General features: G+C 33.5%; 1 protein-coding gene across 4 annotated transcripts in view; it reads left to right on the top strand.

The window, feature by feature from the left end:
• The window catches only part of LOC111056476 (bone morphogenetic protein receptor type-2), a 227,279-nt gene that overhangs the window by 17,833 nt on the left and 193,743 nt on the right, over nt 1-15,703 (top strand). For all 4 annotated transcript variants that reach the window (XR_005573289.1, XR_005573290.1, XR_005573288.1 and 1 more), the window contains exons 9-13: nt 278-473; nt 3,107-3,322; nt 5,473-5,568; nt 8,029-8,109; nt 10,415-10,527. Coding sequence is in view for 1 of the 4 variants with exons in the window: in XM_022343840.2 (XP_022199532.2) it covers nt 278-473; nt 3,107-3,322; nt 5,473-5,568; nt 8,029-8,109; nt 10,415-10,527 (702 nt within the window). In the remaining 3 variants the exon portion in view is untranslated. The remainder of the gene's footprint in view (nt 1-277; nt 474-3,106; nt 3,323-5,472; nt 5,569-8,028; nt 8,110-10,414; nt 10,528-15,703) is intronic.

Below are 15,703 nucleotides of genomic sequence, written 5' to 3'. Positions count from 1 at the left end.
GTCTCATTTTCGGCCCTAGGTGCGAAATATACTATTACGACTACTGTCAATGATGTGTACTTCTTATGTAATGTAAAAATAAATTTAATAATTTTACTATCTGTTTGTATCTTCCAATCTTTAATAAATTGATAATTGAAATTGAATAATTGCTATCTGTTTGTATCTTCCAATCTTCAATAAATTGATAATTCAAATTGAATAATTGCTATCTGTATCTTCCAATCTTTGTTTTTAAGTATTATTGAATTTATGAAATGTTCATTTATTTATTTAGGTTGGAACACTGCGTTACATGGCTCCTGAAGTGTTGGAAGGAGCAGTCAACCTGAGAGACTGTGAATCATCGCTGAAGCAAATCGATGTCTATGCTGCCGGTCTGGTATTATGGGAACTAGGAACCAGATGTCAGGACCTTTTTGTTGATAATGCCACTGTAGTGCCATATGCATTGCCATTCCAAGAAGAAGTTGGTGAGTGTATTTCCTGAATCCAATCATTCATTCATGTTTTCCGTTCTTTCATAATTTAGTGCCATATTAAATCAAGCTCATTGCAAGAGTTTGACTACTTTTCAGTGCTCAGTTCTCACTGATTAAGAGCATTATTTCTTCCTATACAACATAATATTATCTAGATGTCAGGTTTTCTCAGCTTCTAGAGGTCATGGAGATTTGAATTATTATTTTTTTGTTGGGATCAGCATTGTTTTTACTAGTACCGCATGGGAGGATTTTAAATTCTGAAGTTAAAGCAGTAAGTGACATGCATAGTCGGTAGTCATAGACTGAAAATGAAGCTGTATTATCAAGTGAAATATGTCACCTGGTCATATGGGACATATATATGAATCATATATTTATCTCATATTGATCAGAATTTTAGAGTTTTCAAATTAAAAAGTTCAATGAACAGTGTTTTTGTCTTTGAACAAGCTTTGTCATCGACAGAAAGATTGTTTATTTCATTTGTTGTCAAAATTTAACGTAGCTTCTCTTTTGTTTCTAATAACAGACGTGCCGCTCGTGCGACAGATAAAAATATGTACTTGAAATGGCTTTCATGTTTGGCATTGACTAAGTTTATATTTATACCCAAAATTTAACTTTTGGTTATGAGAGCTCGTTCCGTTAGGACTGTGAGTCAAGTCCGGCTGACCCAGTGAAAAAGGCTAGATTTCGTTTCGTTTTATAATACAGTTATTCTGTCACATATCGGGCAGTTTAAAAATAATTGTATTGTTAAGGGAGACGGGTTCTGAGCTCAGTGGTTCAGTTAATATTTGTTCTTTTAAAATACTAAAATTGCGATTAAACCAGTGGATGCCAAAGGGGGAAGCCATTTCAAAAAGGTAGGTGACTACTGAATCATTATTCTTGAAATTTTCATAACCACAAAGATTGAATCATCATTAGCTGCAAGTGAGTGCTTTCCCCATAAAATTCATGTCAATAATGTTTTTATAATCAAATTAATCTTGTTTTGTTTAAATGTAAATATGTTAAAGATTCATTAATTAAAGTTCTAGTTATTCTGTTCTCTTTTGTTATAATAGTTTTCCCGCTTACATAATTGGTGAAGACACATTGTGCTTTTCAAATATGGCAAAAAATTGCACAACTTTCTATTCCTCATCTTATCAGAGTGAATAGGCTACAATAAATTATTCAGATTACTTATCAACATTTTAGTGTATCAATTCTGCAAACAAATTAGAAATTCCTTCTAAAGTTGAACTATCAATAAACATATTCTTGAAAATCAGAGTTAAATGGCATATAGAGTTGACGTTATACAGTCAGATCCTGATTAACATTGGTTTGCCATCCTTGTCTGTCATGAGACAAGCAGATAGCTCTATCCTTCTCTAACTCCGCTCCATTTGCAAACCTTTTGCAGGCTATTAAGAATTATAATCCTCGCCGGCCAGGATAGTCGATAGTCGAGTCGCCCTTCAGTTGCGCCCTTTGTTACCTGGTCGGTCGGGGGTTCGAATCTCATCCAATAGGCATGGACTATATTATATAGGCATCGAGATGATTTATGAACATCTCATAAATCACCCTCGCACTTCCCATTATCCATGCACAAGCAAAAAAAAGCTCATGTGGGCATCATCCGTAATAAAACAAACAAAAAAAAGGAACCACCTGAATATTTAATCTTGGTTATGAAAATGTATTATTAGATCATGAAAAGATTTACTTTCCTGGTGAATATAATATATTTAAGATGAAATTGATATTAACAAGAATTAAAAAGTGTTGGACTTTTTATAAAGAAAAAACCGCCAGAGCATATTTTCATTAATATTTGAATGTCCCACAAAAGGGACGAAATTCAAGATAACATGAAATCTTACCTCTTTCTAATGTATTCTTAATAATGATAATTATGAAAAAATGAAACACAGATGTTGTTTTACAAAACAACCATGGTGTCGGGGCTACACCTGTCCCATCCTCATCCAGACTGGTGCTTTTAGTAGGCTACATAAGAAATATATCTCCATGGTCTATTCTTATGTAGCCTACTAAAAGCACCAGTCTAGCTGAGGATGGGGCAGGCGTAGCCCCGAAACCATCGTCCTTTTGTAAAACAAAAGTGGTATTGACAACATCTGTGTTTCATTTTTTCATTATGGAGAAATACCACAATATCCCTTCAAAAACAATCAATGATAATTATCATAAACTTTTTTATACTACTAAAACTTGAATACAAAAGTTGGCTGTTTAACACAGAGTAATATTCACGTTATCAGGTATAATTTCCATTAAAATAACGTGAATCATCATAAGTATTAGCGATGCCTATCTTGCCATTGAATTATGGCTGTCCACACTGTGTCCATAATTGTCAGTTTGTAACTAACTATACACTTTAAAGGCTCTCTAGTTTTTCCCAGAAAATTTTGTCAAACATTTGTTCTAGAACATTTTTCATATATTTGTTTGTAGAAAATTTTTCAAACATTTGTTATAGAATTTTTTAAACATTTGATATAGAATATTTTTAATTTATTTGATGTGGAACATTTTTCGAACATTTGGTGTTGAACGTTTCTCTAACATCTGTTGTACAACATTTTGCTGTCTGATTGCAGGTTTGCATCCAAGCTTTGAGCAGATGCAGGTAATGGTGTCCCGCAACAAAGCGCGTCCACTGTTCCCTGCACTGTGGAAGGACTGGCGTGATTACGGCGCTGTTCGCCTACTGAGAGAGACTATCGAAGACTGCTACGATCAGGATGCGGAGGCTAGGCTTACGGCGCTCTGCATTGAGGAACGTCTTGCTGACCTGACTCAACTATTACAAAAAGGTAAGCCTAAGATTCAACTGTATAACGTCATAATTCACTATTTTGGGTATACTATATGGATTTGTTGATTCAATTTCAAATAGGGCTATTTAATATGAAAAAAATTAACTTCAACAAATCACAACATTTTTAGATTCAACTACCCAAGAATAGTACCTTATTTTCCTTATACTATACAGAGCGGTAGATCCGATTTCAAATAGGGTTATTTACTATGAAAAATTATCAACATTAACAAATCACAAAATCCTGAAGTCGGTAAACGTAAAATTCGTACACGCACGAGATAAGTGAATGTTTGTTGATGCTAGAGAAGAAAACTCTAACAAAAATTGGAATTGAATCATACGAAGGTCATTTTTTTCAACCTCCGATTGGCCATAAATTAAAGACGAATGTATATAAAAGAATAATTATTAAACTAAAAGTTACTTACACTTATGATTACTCTTCAAAATAATTGCTGTGAAGGTTGAGCCATTTTTTATACCATTGCACCAGCCTACCAAAATCCTCTTTATAGAATGCTGTCGCTAATCGAGTTCAAGTGGGCTATGACGTTGTTTTGAAGCTCCTCGTTAGTTTGGAAGCTCTGCCCTCAAAGTCATGTCTTGAGTTTGGGGAGAAGGTATAAGTTACTAGTGGCCAAGTCAGGTTTGTATGGTGGGTGATCGGATTCATCCCATTTTATTTGCTGGAGAAGCCGTTGAGGCCGAGTTGCCATGGATCACGTTGATTCCGGAAGTCATTTCAACTGACGTCTTTAATTTTTCGAACCATTCACGCACAAAATCATCACTCATAATGTTTCCTGCGTAAATTTAAATCATTCTTCGTTGAATTTATGCTTAACTTGTCTTTTGCTTGCCAAAACGAGTAACCAACGCAACTAGCACTTGGTGGTAGGCTCAAGTGTTTCGGCTATATTTCTGTGTCTATAACTCCACAAAAATTGACGATCTCGCTTCACCGATTACAGGGTTGATACGCTGTTCAGCTCTGTGAAAATCGCCCCCTACCACTTTTCTGTGTTTTAAGATATGTGATCAGAGGTTGAAAAAAATGACCCTTGTATGAGTTATCACCGGTGTACAGCAGACAATATTAGTTGTTCTGCTGTAACAAAAGGTAAGAGAAAAGGTAACATTAATAACAAGGAAAACGTGTAATGTTCCCATTTAGCATCGTGACATTAGAAAATGGATACCTTTAGAATTATTCACATGTTGGTATTAGGCCCTTTGTACACTGGGCCACCATGGAAGCGCTTCCACGGAAGCGCCACCATCGAAATTTGATAGCATTGCACACTAAAGCCACCACCACGCAGCCACCAATTGACTCATCACTCCAGTTCACTAGTTAACTCATGATCAGTTGAAGAATGGACGGGGAAGAAGTACTCTGCCAACATCACATAATATAATTGTCCTATGATTCATTAAGCTGCTACCAATATAAAATGTTGGGAAAGTTTTTAATCAAAGTTTCCAATATGGGACATACTTGATTATTGACTAATCAAGCGCGGACTAGGTGGCGCGACAGTCCAGTGGCTAACATAATCGGCGGCTCGAGCCAACACATTCCTGGAAGCTCGGCTGGTGGCTGGTGGCTCTAGTGTGTAGTGACAGATAAGAGACAATGCTACCACGTGGTGGCGCTTCCGTGGAAGCGCTTCCATGGTGGCCCAGTGTGCAAAGGGCCTTAATAGCAAAGTTACTAGATATCGCCTGTACACCTAGTGAAGGATATATTGAAGATTTGTTCCACATTTCCATTTATGTATTGAGATAGCTGTTATATGTTCATCAAAACAACGGAACTTCTATATCAAATTGTGCATCATTAAAACAAAATGCACAAGAATAGCTTAGAAACTAAATTTCTTCAATGTGCAAGATATGAAAAAACTTGAGCGCTGATGAAAAAAGTATGTTTGTACACCGGATGTAATATTGTTCTTTGCCTATAGTTGTTGGAGGAGCCTCACAAATTCACCAAATTCACAAGTGTAAATTGGAAAATTTTATGGTTGTCAATTGTATTGGGCACATGGCAACAAGAAGTATGAAATGACTTTTATTATGCAGTATGACTTTCCATTACGTTAATCTAGATAACCTTATAAATGATTTTTTCCTATCCAGAATCTCATGGAAATTATCCTTTCAATTTGGGTGCTCAAATTGTCAGCTACAATAATTCAGTTACTACCACCAATACATTGGCTCCTGATGATACAGGTTAGTAGAAGTTGTAGCTTTTCATCATATTCATTTTGATAAATGTAGATAATGTATGGTACGCAGTCATAGGCCCGATTGTACGTTCTTCTATTCAAATGTATCCGCCGTAAGGCGATGTCATTCAACTATCGTTGAATTCGTTCATTGGTTCTTCTCGTTTAATGACAACGTTCTTTGGCATTTACATTCATTAGACTCACGTGCAACCGGGCCTTAAAATATATTCTTGTTAATACTTATATAACCAACTAGCCGTCAGGCTCGCTTCGCTCGCCATATCCGTCTGGACCCCCGACTGGATCGTACAAAAATGAGATCAGCGGGCTCGCTTCGCTCGCCTGCATTTTCCATTTGAGCATGCTTCATCCCATCAGAAAGTCAAAGTACTGAGAAAACGCAGAAAAGCTGTGAAAAACGCTGATTTTGGGCGTATCTTTGATTAAATATCAAAGTCATCTTATTACAAAATTTTTAGACCCTAGCTAAACCTCTGTACCAAATTTTAACATTTTCTGTCTATTACTTGATGAAAGAACTGAGAAAACGCAAAAACCGCTAATTTTGGGCGTATCTTTGGCGTTATTTCAAATTCTTCTAACGCAACATTATTACACTCTAGCTGAGCTAAATTTGAACATTTTCTGTTTATTTATTCTCGATAAAGCTAAGAGAACGCTAAAAAAACGATGGAAAATCGCAGATTTTGGGCATATCTTTGGAAATTTTTCCAAATCCGTTCTTAGTGCGCCTCTAAAGGGCCAACTGAACATACCTACCAAATTTGAAATTTTATGTCATATTTTTATCATAAGTTAGGACGATTCAGTCGGGGGTCCAGACTAAACGTCTGGCTAAACGGATATGGCGAGCGAAGCGAGCCTGACGGCTAGTAATATAATATAATATTCCCAGGAATAGCTCTGATTGAAGAAGCAGTGCCCAATCAATTTTTCCGCTGATTATAAATAAAAGTACATTCATATTTGATATTTTAACCTGATGAATTGTTAACGTCGTTTGGTGTTTTGGGTGGTGGTGGAGGGGTGTTGAGGAGGCACTCTGATGTTTCATCCTCAAATGGACTATTTTTATGAAATCTACTCTAGTGAATACTTTATAATTTTCACACTATAACACTGTATAACGTGCACTTTTTATTCCCAACAATGACCGTTTTTAGCAATTAGCAGTTGATCTGAATTCACCCAAAAGAAGTTAGCGTCAAATCATGAGTCTCATAAATTTAATCACCACCCTAGAATATACCTTTTTTGTTCCAACTTTATCATTAGTGATTGTAATGACAACTTAGTAATACTCTAATCACGATCAAAAAATACCACATATCACTTTATAAGAAGTGAAAAGGAAAAAAACATGAATTTAGGGATTTTTCGCAAAGTTGGAAAAAAATTAACAATTTTCAACGAGCTTTAACTCCCTTCCCATTGAAGATAGAGAAACATTTAGGGAATGAAAATTGTAGAGAATTTAATGCTCTTCAAAAAAGAATAGAACAAAAATATCGATTGAACAATTGGTTTTGGAGATATTGAGAAAAAACTGAAAAAAGTACCAAAATCTCTTGGTTTTCAGGCTGCCAAAAGTTATGCCTTCAGAAATTTTGGTGGGAAACCATAGATTACTCTTACTTATACCCAAATGGACCGATTAAAACAATAAAATCAATTACCTTAATTATTGTTTGGTCCGATGTAGTATTTGATTGGGCTATAGCTGGAGCAAGTTTATTATTATTTATTTATTTGTTTATTTATTTATTTATTTATTTATTTATTCATTTATTTATTCATTCATTCATTCATTCATTCATTCATCATTCATTCATTCATTCATTCATACATACATACATTCATTCATTCATTCATTCATTTATTTATTTATTTATTTATTTATTGATACAATTACAAATCATATGAATATGATCGGGATAGAACAACAGGCATAGCCCAAAACTATTCTGTTCCCAAATTTTGATAAATAATAAAATGTCCGAAAAATAGGTTATGTTCTTACTGAGGAAAGTTAAAGTTCAAAGTTCTGTCCAAAATTATATATGAGCTAAAATTTTTGAATTTAGAATGGTTAAAATACCAAATTATAGTTAAATATTGCACTTAATATCACCGCACTTTGAATAAATTGAGTTATTTCAGAAAAATTTGAAGCCAAAAATATACACACAACTTTCCACTAGGCACAACTGTTACCACTTTGATAAATGTATGATAATTACAAAGTTTAGCAATGTTTGGACACTTGCATAAGAAACAATTGATTTTTCTCGGTTTTTGGTAGGACTCCCCTACCAGAAATGTTTTTTAATGTAGGCCTGATCCAGAAGATGTGAACTGATGTTGCTGCAAATCAATAGTTGATTTGTTTCAACTTTGTATAAGAGCCAAACTAACCTTACTAATTTGCTTCTCCTTTCAGTTGAATCAAATTTATCTGAAGGAACAATTGAAACTCTATTAACCAATAGTCCATCGGAGTGCACAGAACCTTCTCCTGGCTGTAAGTATTTGTATTGGTTTAAATATTAACGTTAAATAGTAATTGAAACAAGAAAACATGAAATAATATATAAATGTATAAGTGAATGGTACTAATAACTGTGAAAAAATGTATCGTATCTCCAGCAGGATCATCCTGAAATAGGACCAATCTACCATTAGACATAAGTAAATGAAAAATGGCATGTAAACAATATAGTTGAAATGCAGCAACAAGCATCAATTCAATTCATTTTTTTATTTCCAAGCAAACAAATCAAAATAATATGATCAATGGAATTTGTTTCCCCGCATGGACTATAGATCCGTGCGCGATGAAATAACACTTAAATTAGCAATCTTATAATAGAATTATAAATGGTAATGACATGAATATGACTATTTTATCACTCTCAGAACAAAATACGAGAGATAGTAGCAGTTAGCAGTTTTATTTAGCTTATGAATAAGGAAATTGAAAAACCAAGCATGAAAAAATACTAAACCAATACTATCAGAGACCAGTGACCTGTACTTAAGGATAAGATTTTTTATTTACACGTCCGAATATAGGCTAAATCAGCGATTTAGAAAATCTGTGAACTCCCTGTGAGGCTCAAGCCGCCCACGCCACTGTGCCGTATTTGGCAAGCAGGAAAGAAAGCAAACAAATACAAAAAATAACTTTTTATCTTCGAAATTGCCTTTAGATATAGACTGAAGAACATGGAATTTGTAGATTTAATACTAAGAGAAACTTCTCATGAATTTCATCAACCTATTTTAAAATAAATCTTCCTTCTCTCTGATAAAAAAGAATGATAATTAACTCCTCAGTTAGTTAACTCTTTAGTTAAGGACATACAAACCCAAACAAACAATATAAGTTTAATTAGTTGATGTTTGAGAACATAATATTATTGAGTATCAATATAATTATTTTGTTTGAGAAAAGAATAAATTATTATGTGTAAAATATCAATACAATATATCACTCACTATGTGTGTCAACCACTAGACAACACTCACTATACTCTCAAGGAAATCAAAGAGAACAAAGCCCTATGAGTTGGTGTAGTGTTAGTCGAGTGAATTGTATTTGTTATAATAATGAAGAAAGAAAATAATCAAGTGCAGTGAGTGAAAAGAAGAGTAATCGCAAAATAGGGCTGGAGGCTTCTATGGAAGACTTTTTAATTCGGTATTAGGAATTGTACAGAATGCGAAGAACCGATTAAGGAGATCTAATGAGCTATAAAAAGTCAATTAGGATAAATAGAGAAGTTTTAGTTCATAAAATCATATGAATACACTAACATATGATCAAAATAAGAATCTTCCAGCAGTATTTATTTATTTACTTCATATCACTTGAAAATGGCATCAATGTCCGAAACATGTTGTGATTAAATAATTCAAAAAGGGTACTGAGATTTTTATTTTTAAATAGAGAAGATTTGTTTTTTATGTTTTAAATCGGTGAATCTGCACATTTTACATTGATTTGGTTTTGAAAATAATGTCCTGAAGATGGTTGCCATTAGCATCAATACATTGTTGAAGATGATTTCCGTCTCCTTAAGTTTTAGCAGATCTTCCACACATATCGCGGGGTATTGGAACTTCATCAATACTTCGTTATTTTGCGGTTTTTTCATGGATAATTCAAAGTTTTTCTCTATCCCAGTAAGGGAAGTATTTATTCACTCATGTATTGAGATGAAAATGTGTCTTGTCAATACTAAAGAAAGCTTTGGAGGGATATGAGTAAGCATTTTTGCTCAAACAAATTGTGTCGGTTGTCGTAGTCTGCTGGGCGTAATTATTGAGCAATTATTAGTTTGAAAGGATGAAACTTCAAATCGAAACTCGAAATCCTTATCAAACTGCGGACTGAAATCCCCAATTCAATAGAATGTGTGAATGGCGACTAGCAGAACGTTCCAGTTATCGTTGGACTGCTTTTCTCATCCTCTGCACATGTTCTTGCTTTCTAATATGTGTCTGTTTCAGTGTACAAAATATACTGTTTATATTTATAGTTGTTTTTAAATTAAAATGCATTCAATCACAGCCATCTATAATAGAAAGCATTTAGATCTGTTGCCAACTCTTCCGGGTTGAACTAATATAACTGTCAAAAATAGTAATTCACGGTTATCTGCCAGGTTGAAACTAGACATTGTTTGGACCTAGTGACCATGGCATTGCCAGAGTCAGCTGTGACCTAATCCTTTCATTTATAATCCAATTCTGTGTATTATATTTTAATTATTTGTTTATAATCTTGGGAAAATCAAATGAGTCTGATTTTGAATGAATTTCAGATGCATGGAAAGATTCAAACAGTAGGGTTGTGGTTAATCCTATCATTCAACCACATCAGGGGCGCAATCCTTGCTTGGAGCGGAATCTTTTTGTTGGTGAAGATAATCAGGAGGTTAGTCATAATTCTATAACGAAAATATTTCAAGTTTCCAATCTCTATAGCTTTATTCTCGTCTATTGTCAGAATAGATTCGAATAAATAGAAATAAAGTTATGTTCCTTCCTTATGGACCCATGGAAAGACCAAGCTTTTAATATTTTCGTAATGCTTTTCAAATTATAGTAGGCTTAAATTGGTATTATAGATCCATCCGTTATTTCTACTGTAGAACATGATGAACTATTTTCTTATCACCAGAAGTTTTTAACCAGGTTACTCCCGTCTTATCGGTTGAGCACGTTGAATTGTCGGTCCCGGCTGAAGTATTACAGTCTAAAGGCCCATTGATGGTTTAAATAATATATTCAGGTGGGACCTTCCCGCAAGGGACTCCCCACCAACAAAAACCATTCGTTAATGTACTTTACTTTAAATTTTTGAAACTTGAAAATGGGTAACGATCATACTAAAACTAGATGACACATTATTCTACTTATAACATGTATTTATTTTGGCAATAAACAATTATTACTAGTAGTTCTGCGAACAGTAGACCTCGCTCATGAATACAACTTTCAATCTAATGAGAAGGGCCAGTACAGTAAGTACAGTATATTGTGAAGATTTAGCCATGTCATCTATTATTCTCTCCATTGAAAGTGCTAGAGACACTGTTTCCAGGGACACCGGACTTATCAAGGACTTACCTTTAGCCTATATCAAATACATACCTTTTAAATGAAAAAGACTAAGAAATTGTCAAAATAACCACAGATTTATTGATACTCAGAAAGACCGGTTTCGGTCATTATCAGAGTTTATCAGAGATTGACAATGGTGTAATTACCGAAACCGGTCTTTCTAAGTATCAATAAATCTTTGGTTTTTTGACAATTTCTTGGTCTTTTTAATTTTATGTGAATAATTACCACAATATCAACTTCTCAACTACACAAAAAGGAAAAAAATTACCTTTTTGCCTTTACATACAAATTTTTCTCTACAACTGCAGTATTGGACTCCAATACAATAAAGATTTTTTTAAAATAATTTATCCAATTAATTTGATAAATCAATTTAATAATAATAATAAGGTGATTCAATTTAATTATTCTAGCTAATCATAATAATTTATTTTATTATGATATATTATTAGAATAAGATAAAACAATATTAGTATCATCTGCAAAAAAAAGGTAGGAACGAGAATTGAACCTAGGTCCCACAGTGTGACAGACCACGGTCTAACCGACTCGACCACCATGTGCTCGTAACAATAGATGCGAAAAAGTATGGGAATGGATTGCTGTATCTTCAAAGACACATCCTTTCTGGATTGAGGTTAGTTTGTGGGTTTTTAAATATTACAAAAAACCCAGAGGTTTCGTCAAAAATCGTTACACATACGTTTCTGCGCCTTGTTTCAATGAACTTGCATACCAAATTTCATCCAAATCGGACAATAACTGCGACTGTAACTGCGGTACAAACAAACAGACAAAAGCCGATCGAATCGAAACTAAGATCTCAGCTTCGCTTCTGTCAATTATGAGGCACTATATAAAGTTCACGTAATGCTTTCAATCTGAAGATGTACTATGCTATATTCGCCGAAAATAGCACCTCGAACATTTTTTATACAATCAATCAATTTCATTTTAAACAATCAATAAAATTTAATTTCAAAATAAAATTTTTAATTTAAATTTTTTAAAAATTCATATCTTTATTGATACTTTTTAAATTTTCAATTTTTTAATTTAAATTTACATTTTAAATTTTAATTTTTTTTAAATTTAATTTAATTTTATTTTTTAAACAATCAATCAATTTCATTTAGCAAGATGGTACAATATAGAATATACATAAGGTCTCGCCAAAAAACAGATATCCAATCATTATGGTTCAATAATCGAACCTGATTGATGAAACCGGGTTATAACGTAGAACCTGTATCGAAAAGTTCCTATTATGCAACGATCAGGAGAAAATTGTTGCATTTCATGGTTTCATCTGGATCCAAAATAACCTGGACAAATCATTTGCAGGAAGCTATTCAGAGTCATCTTCTTATTGAGAGAACTTATGCTTTGCTTATGCTTTGTGTACTAAAAGTGATGTGAAGACTGCCTATTTAACATTCTTCCAGAGAATTATGATGTATGGCCTAGAACATTGGGGTGCAGATAGTGGTGTTAGAAGCGTTCATTTACTTCAAAAGAAGGCCATCAGAATAATTACATATGATTATTTATATTCAATTACACATCAGAATTATTTTTGATACCGGTACTATATCCACTGGGTTTCCAGAAAGTCTAGTGGATACAGTATCATATATTTTAGCCTGAAATTATCAAATAATTCTGAATAATACCAGCGAATTGTCATTAAAAAGCAGAAATCTAAGGATGGCTATTAACGAAAGGACAAGCTTGTCGAACATCTGTGAATGAATATGCGAAAGGCTTCAAACGAAAAACAGCTGTTACATCAAATAAACCTATGAAAAATTTCGAAATATAGAGATACAGAAATAATTCAACCTCGAACTGAGCAGCAAAGAAAGCATATACAACAAAAAATCGAAGATACAAAAACCTAACCTTGAAAATTTTTATTCGAAGCCTTTCACCGGTGGCACAACTTGTTTGCTGGACATATGTGTTCTGTTAGTGGCCGACCTAACCCGTTACCTTTCTCTAGCATTATCTTCAACTAACTTCTTAATCCATACTCACTAATCCCTAACTATAGTGTGCAACGGTGTAGCTGACGTGAAAAGACATAAACGTACTGAGTGGCTCAACCTCACATTACCTTGAGTATCTTGAGGATTGGCCAAAATAGGTACTCTATCTGATGTTAGAGATTTTTCGCCCAACTTGGATGTAATGAGGTGGTTTTTTTGCATCATATGGAGGCCGAAAGTGATTGTTTTCTGACCAGGCCGGTAAAATTTTTATGCCCGTAGGGCTGTAATAGTATATTTCGCACCTAGGGCCGAAAATGAGACTTTTCCGGCTTGAAATCGGTCTTCAAGTCCGAGGCCGTAGGCCGAGGACTAGAAAAGATTGAGAGCCGGAAAAACATTTTTGCCCTTGGTGCGAACGCTATTTTTCGCCATATATAAACCAAAATAAGCCAAAATAAACAATATATAATATGAGAATAATTGTTTATTAAGCACTTCCGAAAGCAAAAGTTGAAACTCATATAGCTAGCAAATCTGAATATCAGGAAATTGTCCAAGTATTTTTATTTTTTATTCTGATTTGTCCAAATAACCTAAAATATTATATTCAATTATGTGGGAGGTTGAGTTTATACTTTTTTATTCTTTCAAATGACAATAAGATTATATTATTATAAATGTTTTAATTATTGAATAATAAACACAATTAATGAAAACTTTTTGATCAGCTATTTTAGCACACTTGAAATTTGGCCAATCTGGGTGTCAACGGAAGTTTAGGTTAGAAGCTCTATCCTACTCTGAAAATCGAATTTGAATAGTTTATAATATATATCTCATCTGTATTTCAATCATCCAAATAAAATGATAGTATATTATTGCGTTCCGCAATCCACCGATTCCATTATCCACCATGTTTCGTGGAAACGCAGTACTATGAGGTTTGAGGTTAGATTCTATGATACTCTGAAAATTGATTTTGAATAGTTTATAATATCTCATTTGTATTTCATTCATCCAAATAAAACGATAGTATCTTATTGCAAAATAATTTATTCAATTCTAGAAGCATGAACTGATTCCGTTTCATAAACTATTTTGTAAACACGTTCACATCAAATCAAAATCAGCTGACTTCAAGGTTATTTTACACCCCTAGGGCCGTAAAAATTTTACCGGCCTGGTCAGAAAACAATCACTTTCGGCCTCCATATGACGCACGAAAACCAGCTCATTACATCCAAGTGGGGCGAAAAATGACCTTGAAGTCAGCTGATTCTGATTTGTTGTGAACTTGTTTACAAAATAGTTTATGAAACGGAATCAGTTTATGCTTCTAGAATTGAATAAAGTATTTTGCAATAAGATACTATCATTTTATTTGGATGAATGAAATACAAATAAGATATTATAAACTATTCAAATTCAATTTTCAGAGTATAATATTATCTAACCTCAAACCTCATAGTACTGCGTTTATCACGAAACCTGGTGGATAATTTTGGAACTACTTGGGCAATATCCATGGTGCTGAACGTTTTTCAAATAGTTCATGAAATGGAATCAGTTAATGCTTCTAGAATTGAATAAAGTATTCTGCAATAATATACTATCATTTTATTTGGATGAATGAAATACAGATAAGATATATATTATAAACTATTCAAATTCGATTTTCAGAGTAGGATAGAACTTCTAACCTAAACTTCCGAAGTCGACAACAAGCATTGTTGACGTTGACATTCAGGTCATTCAGATTGGCCAAATTTCAAGTGTGCTAAAACAGCTGATCAAAAAACTTTTCATTATTTGTGTTTATTATTCAATAATAATTAAAACATTTATAATAATATCATCTTATTGTCATTTGAAAGAATAAAAAAGTATAAACTCAACCTCCCACATAATTGACCATAATTTTTTAGGTTATTTAGACAAATCAGAATAAATAATGAAATTATTTCCTCTGTTATTCCTCTAGGTTATTTCCTCTGTGGTTTATTAAGCACTTTCGAAAGCAAAACAGGAAGGTCATAGCTCTAGCAAATCTGAGGTAATCTGAATATCAGGAAATTGTCCAAGTATTTTTATTTTTTATTCTGATTTGTCTAAATAACCTAAAAGATTATGGTCAATTATGTGGGAGGTTGAGCACACGACCATTGGATTTCAAACTGCAGTCTGCTCGGTTGAGGAAGCGAACTCAGTTCCCGAAAATTTCCCCCATTTCTAATGTAGGCTAAGTTTTTAAGTGTTTTCAATCTATTTATGTCTTATGTCTCCTGTTTTAATTCATATATATATATATATATATAAAATGAAAAATAAATTTCATTCAAGTTCAATTCTACAATTCCTTTCTCCATTTTTAGTCTAATTCTTTTTTGATTTCTAATTTTAAATCTCCTCCTTTCTATCAATACATAAGCTACACTTTTCCTTATTCATAACTCACTTAAATACCGTTTGTAACCGCCCCCTAAATACCCCATA

This window comes from Nilaparvata lugens, chromosome X (genome assembly GCF_014356525.2).
Source record: "Nilaparvata lugens isolate BPH chromosome X, ASM1435652v1, whole genome shotgun sequence".
NCBI classification, from domain to species: domain Eukaryota; kingdom Metazoa; phylum Arthropoda; class Insecta; order Hemiptera; family Delphacidae; genus Nilaparvata; species Nilaparvata lugens.
The sequence above is the reverse complement of the archived record's forward strand: the minus strand, read 5'-3'. Positions and strand labels throughout refer to the sequence as shown.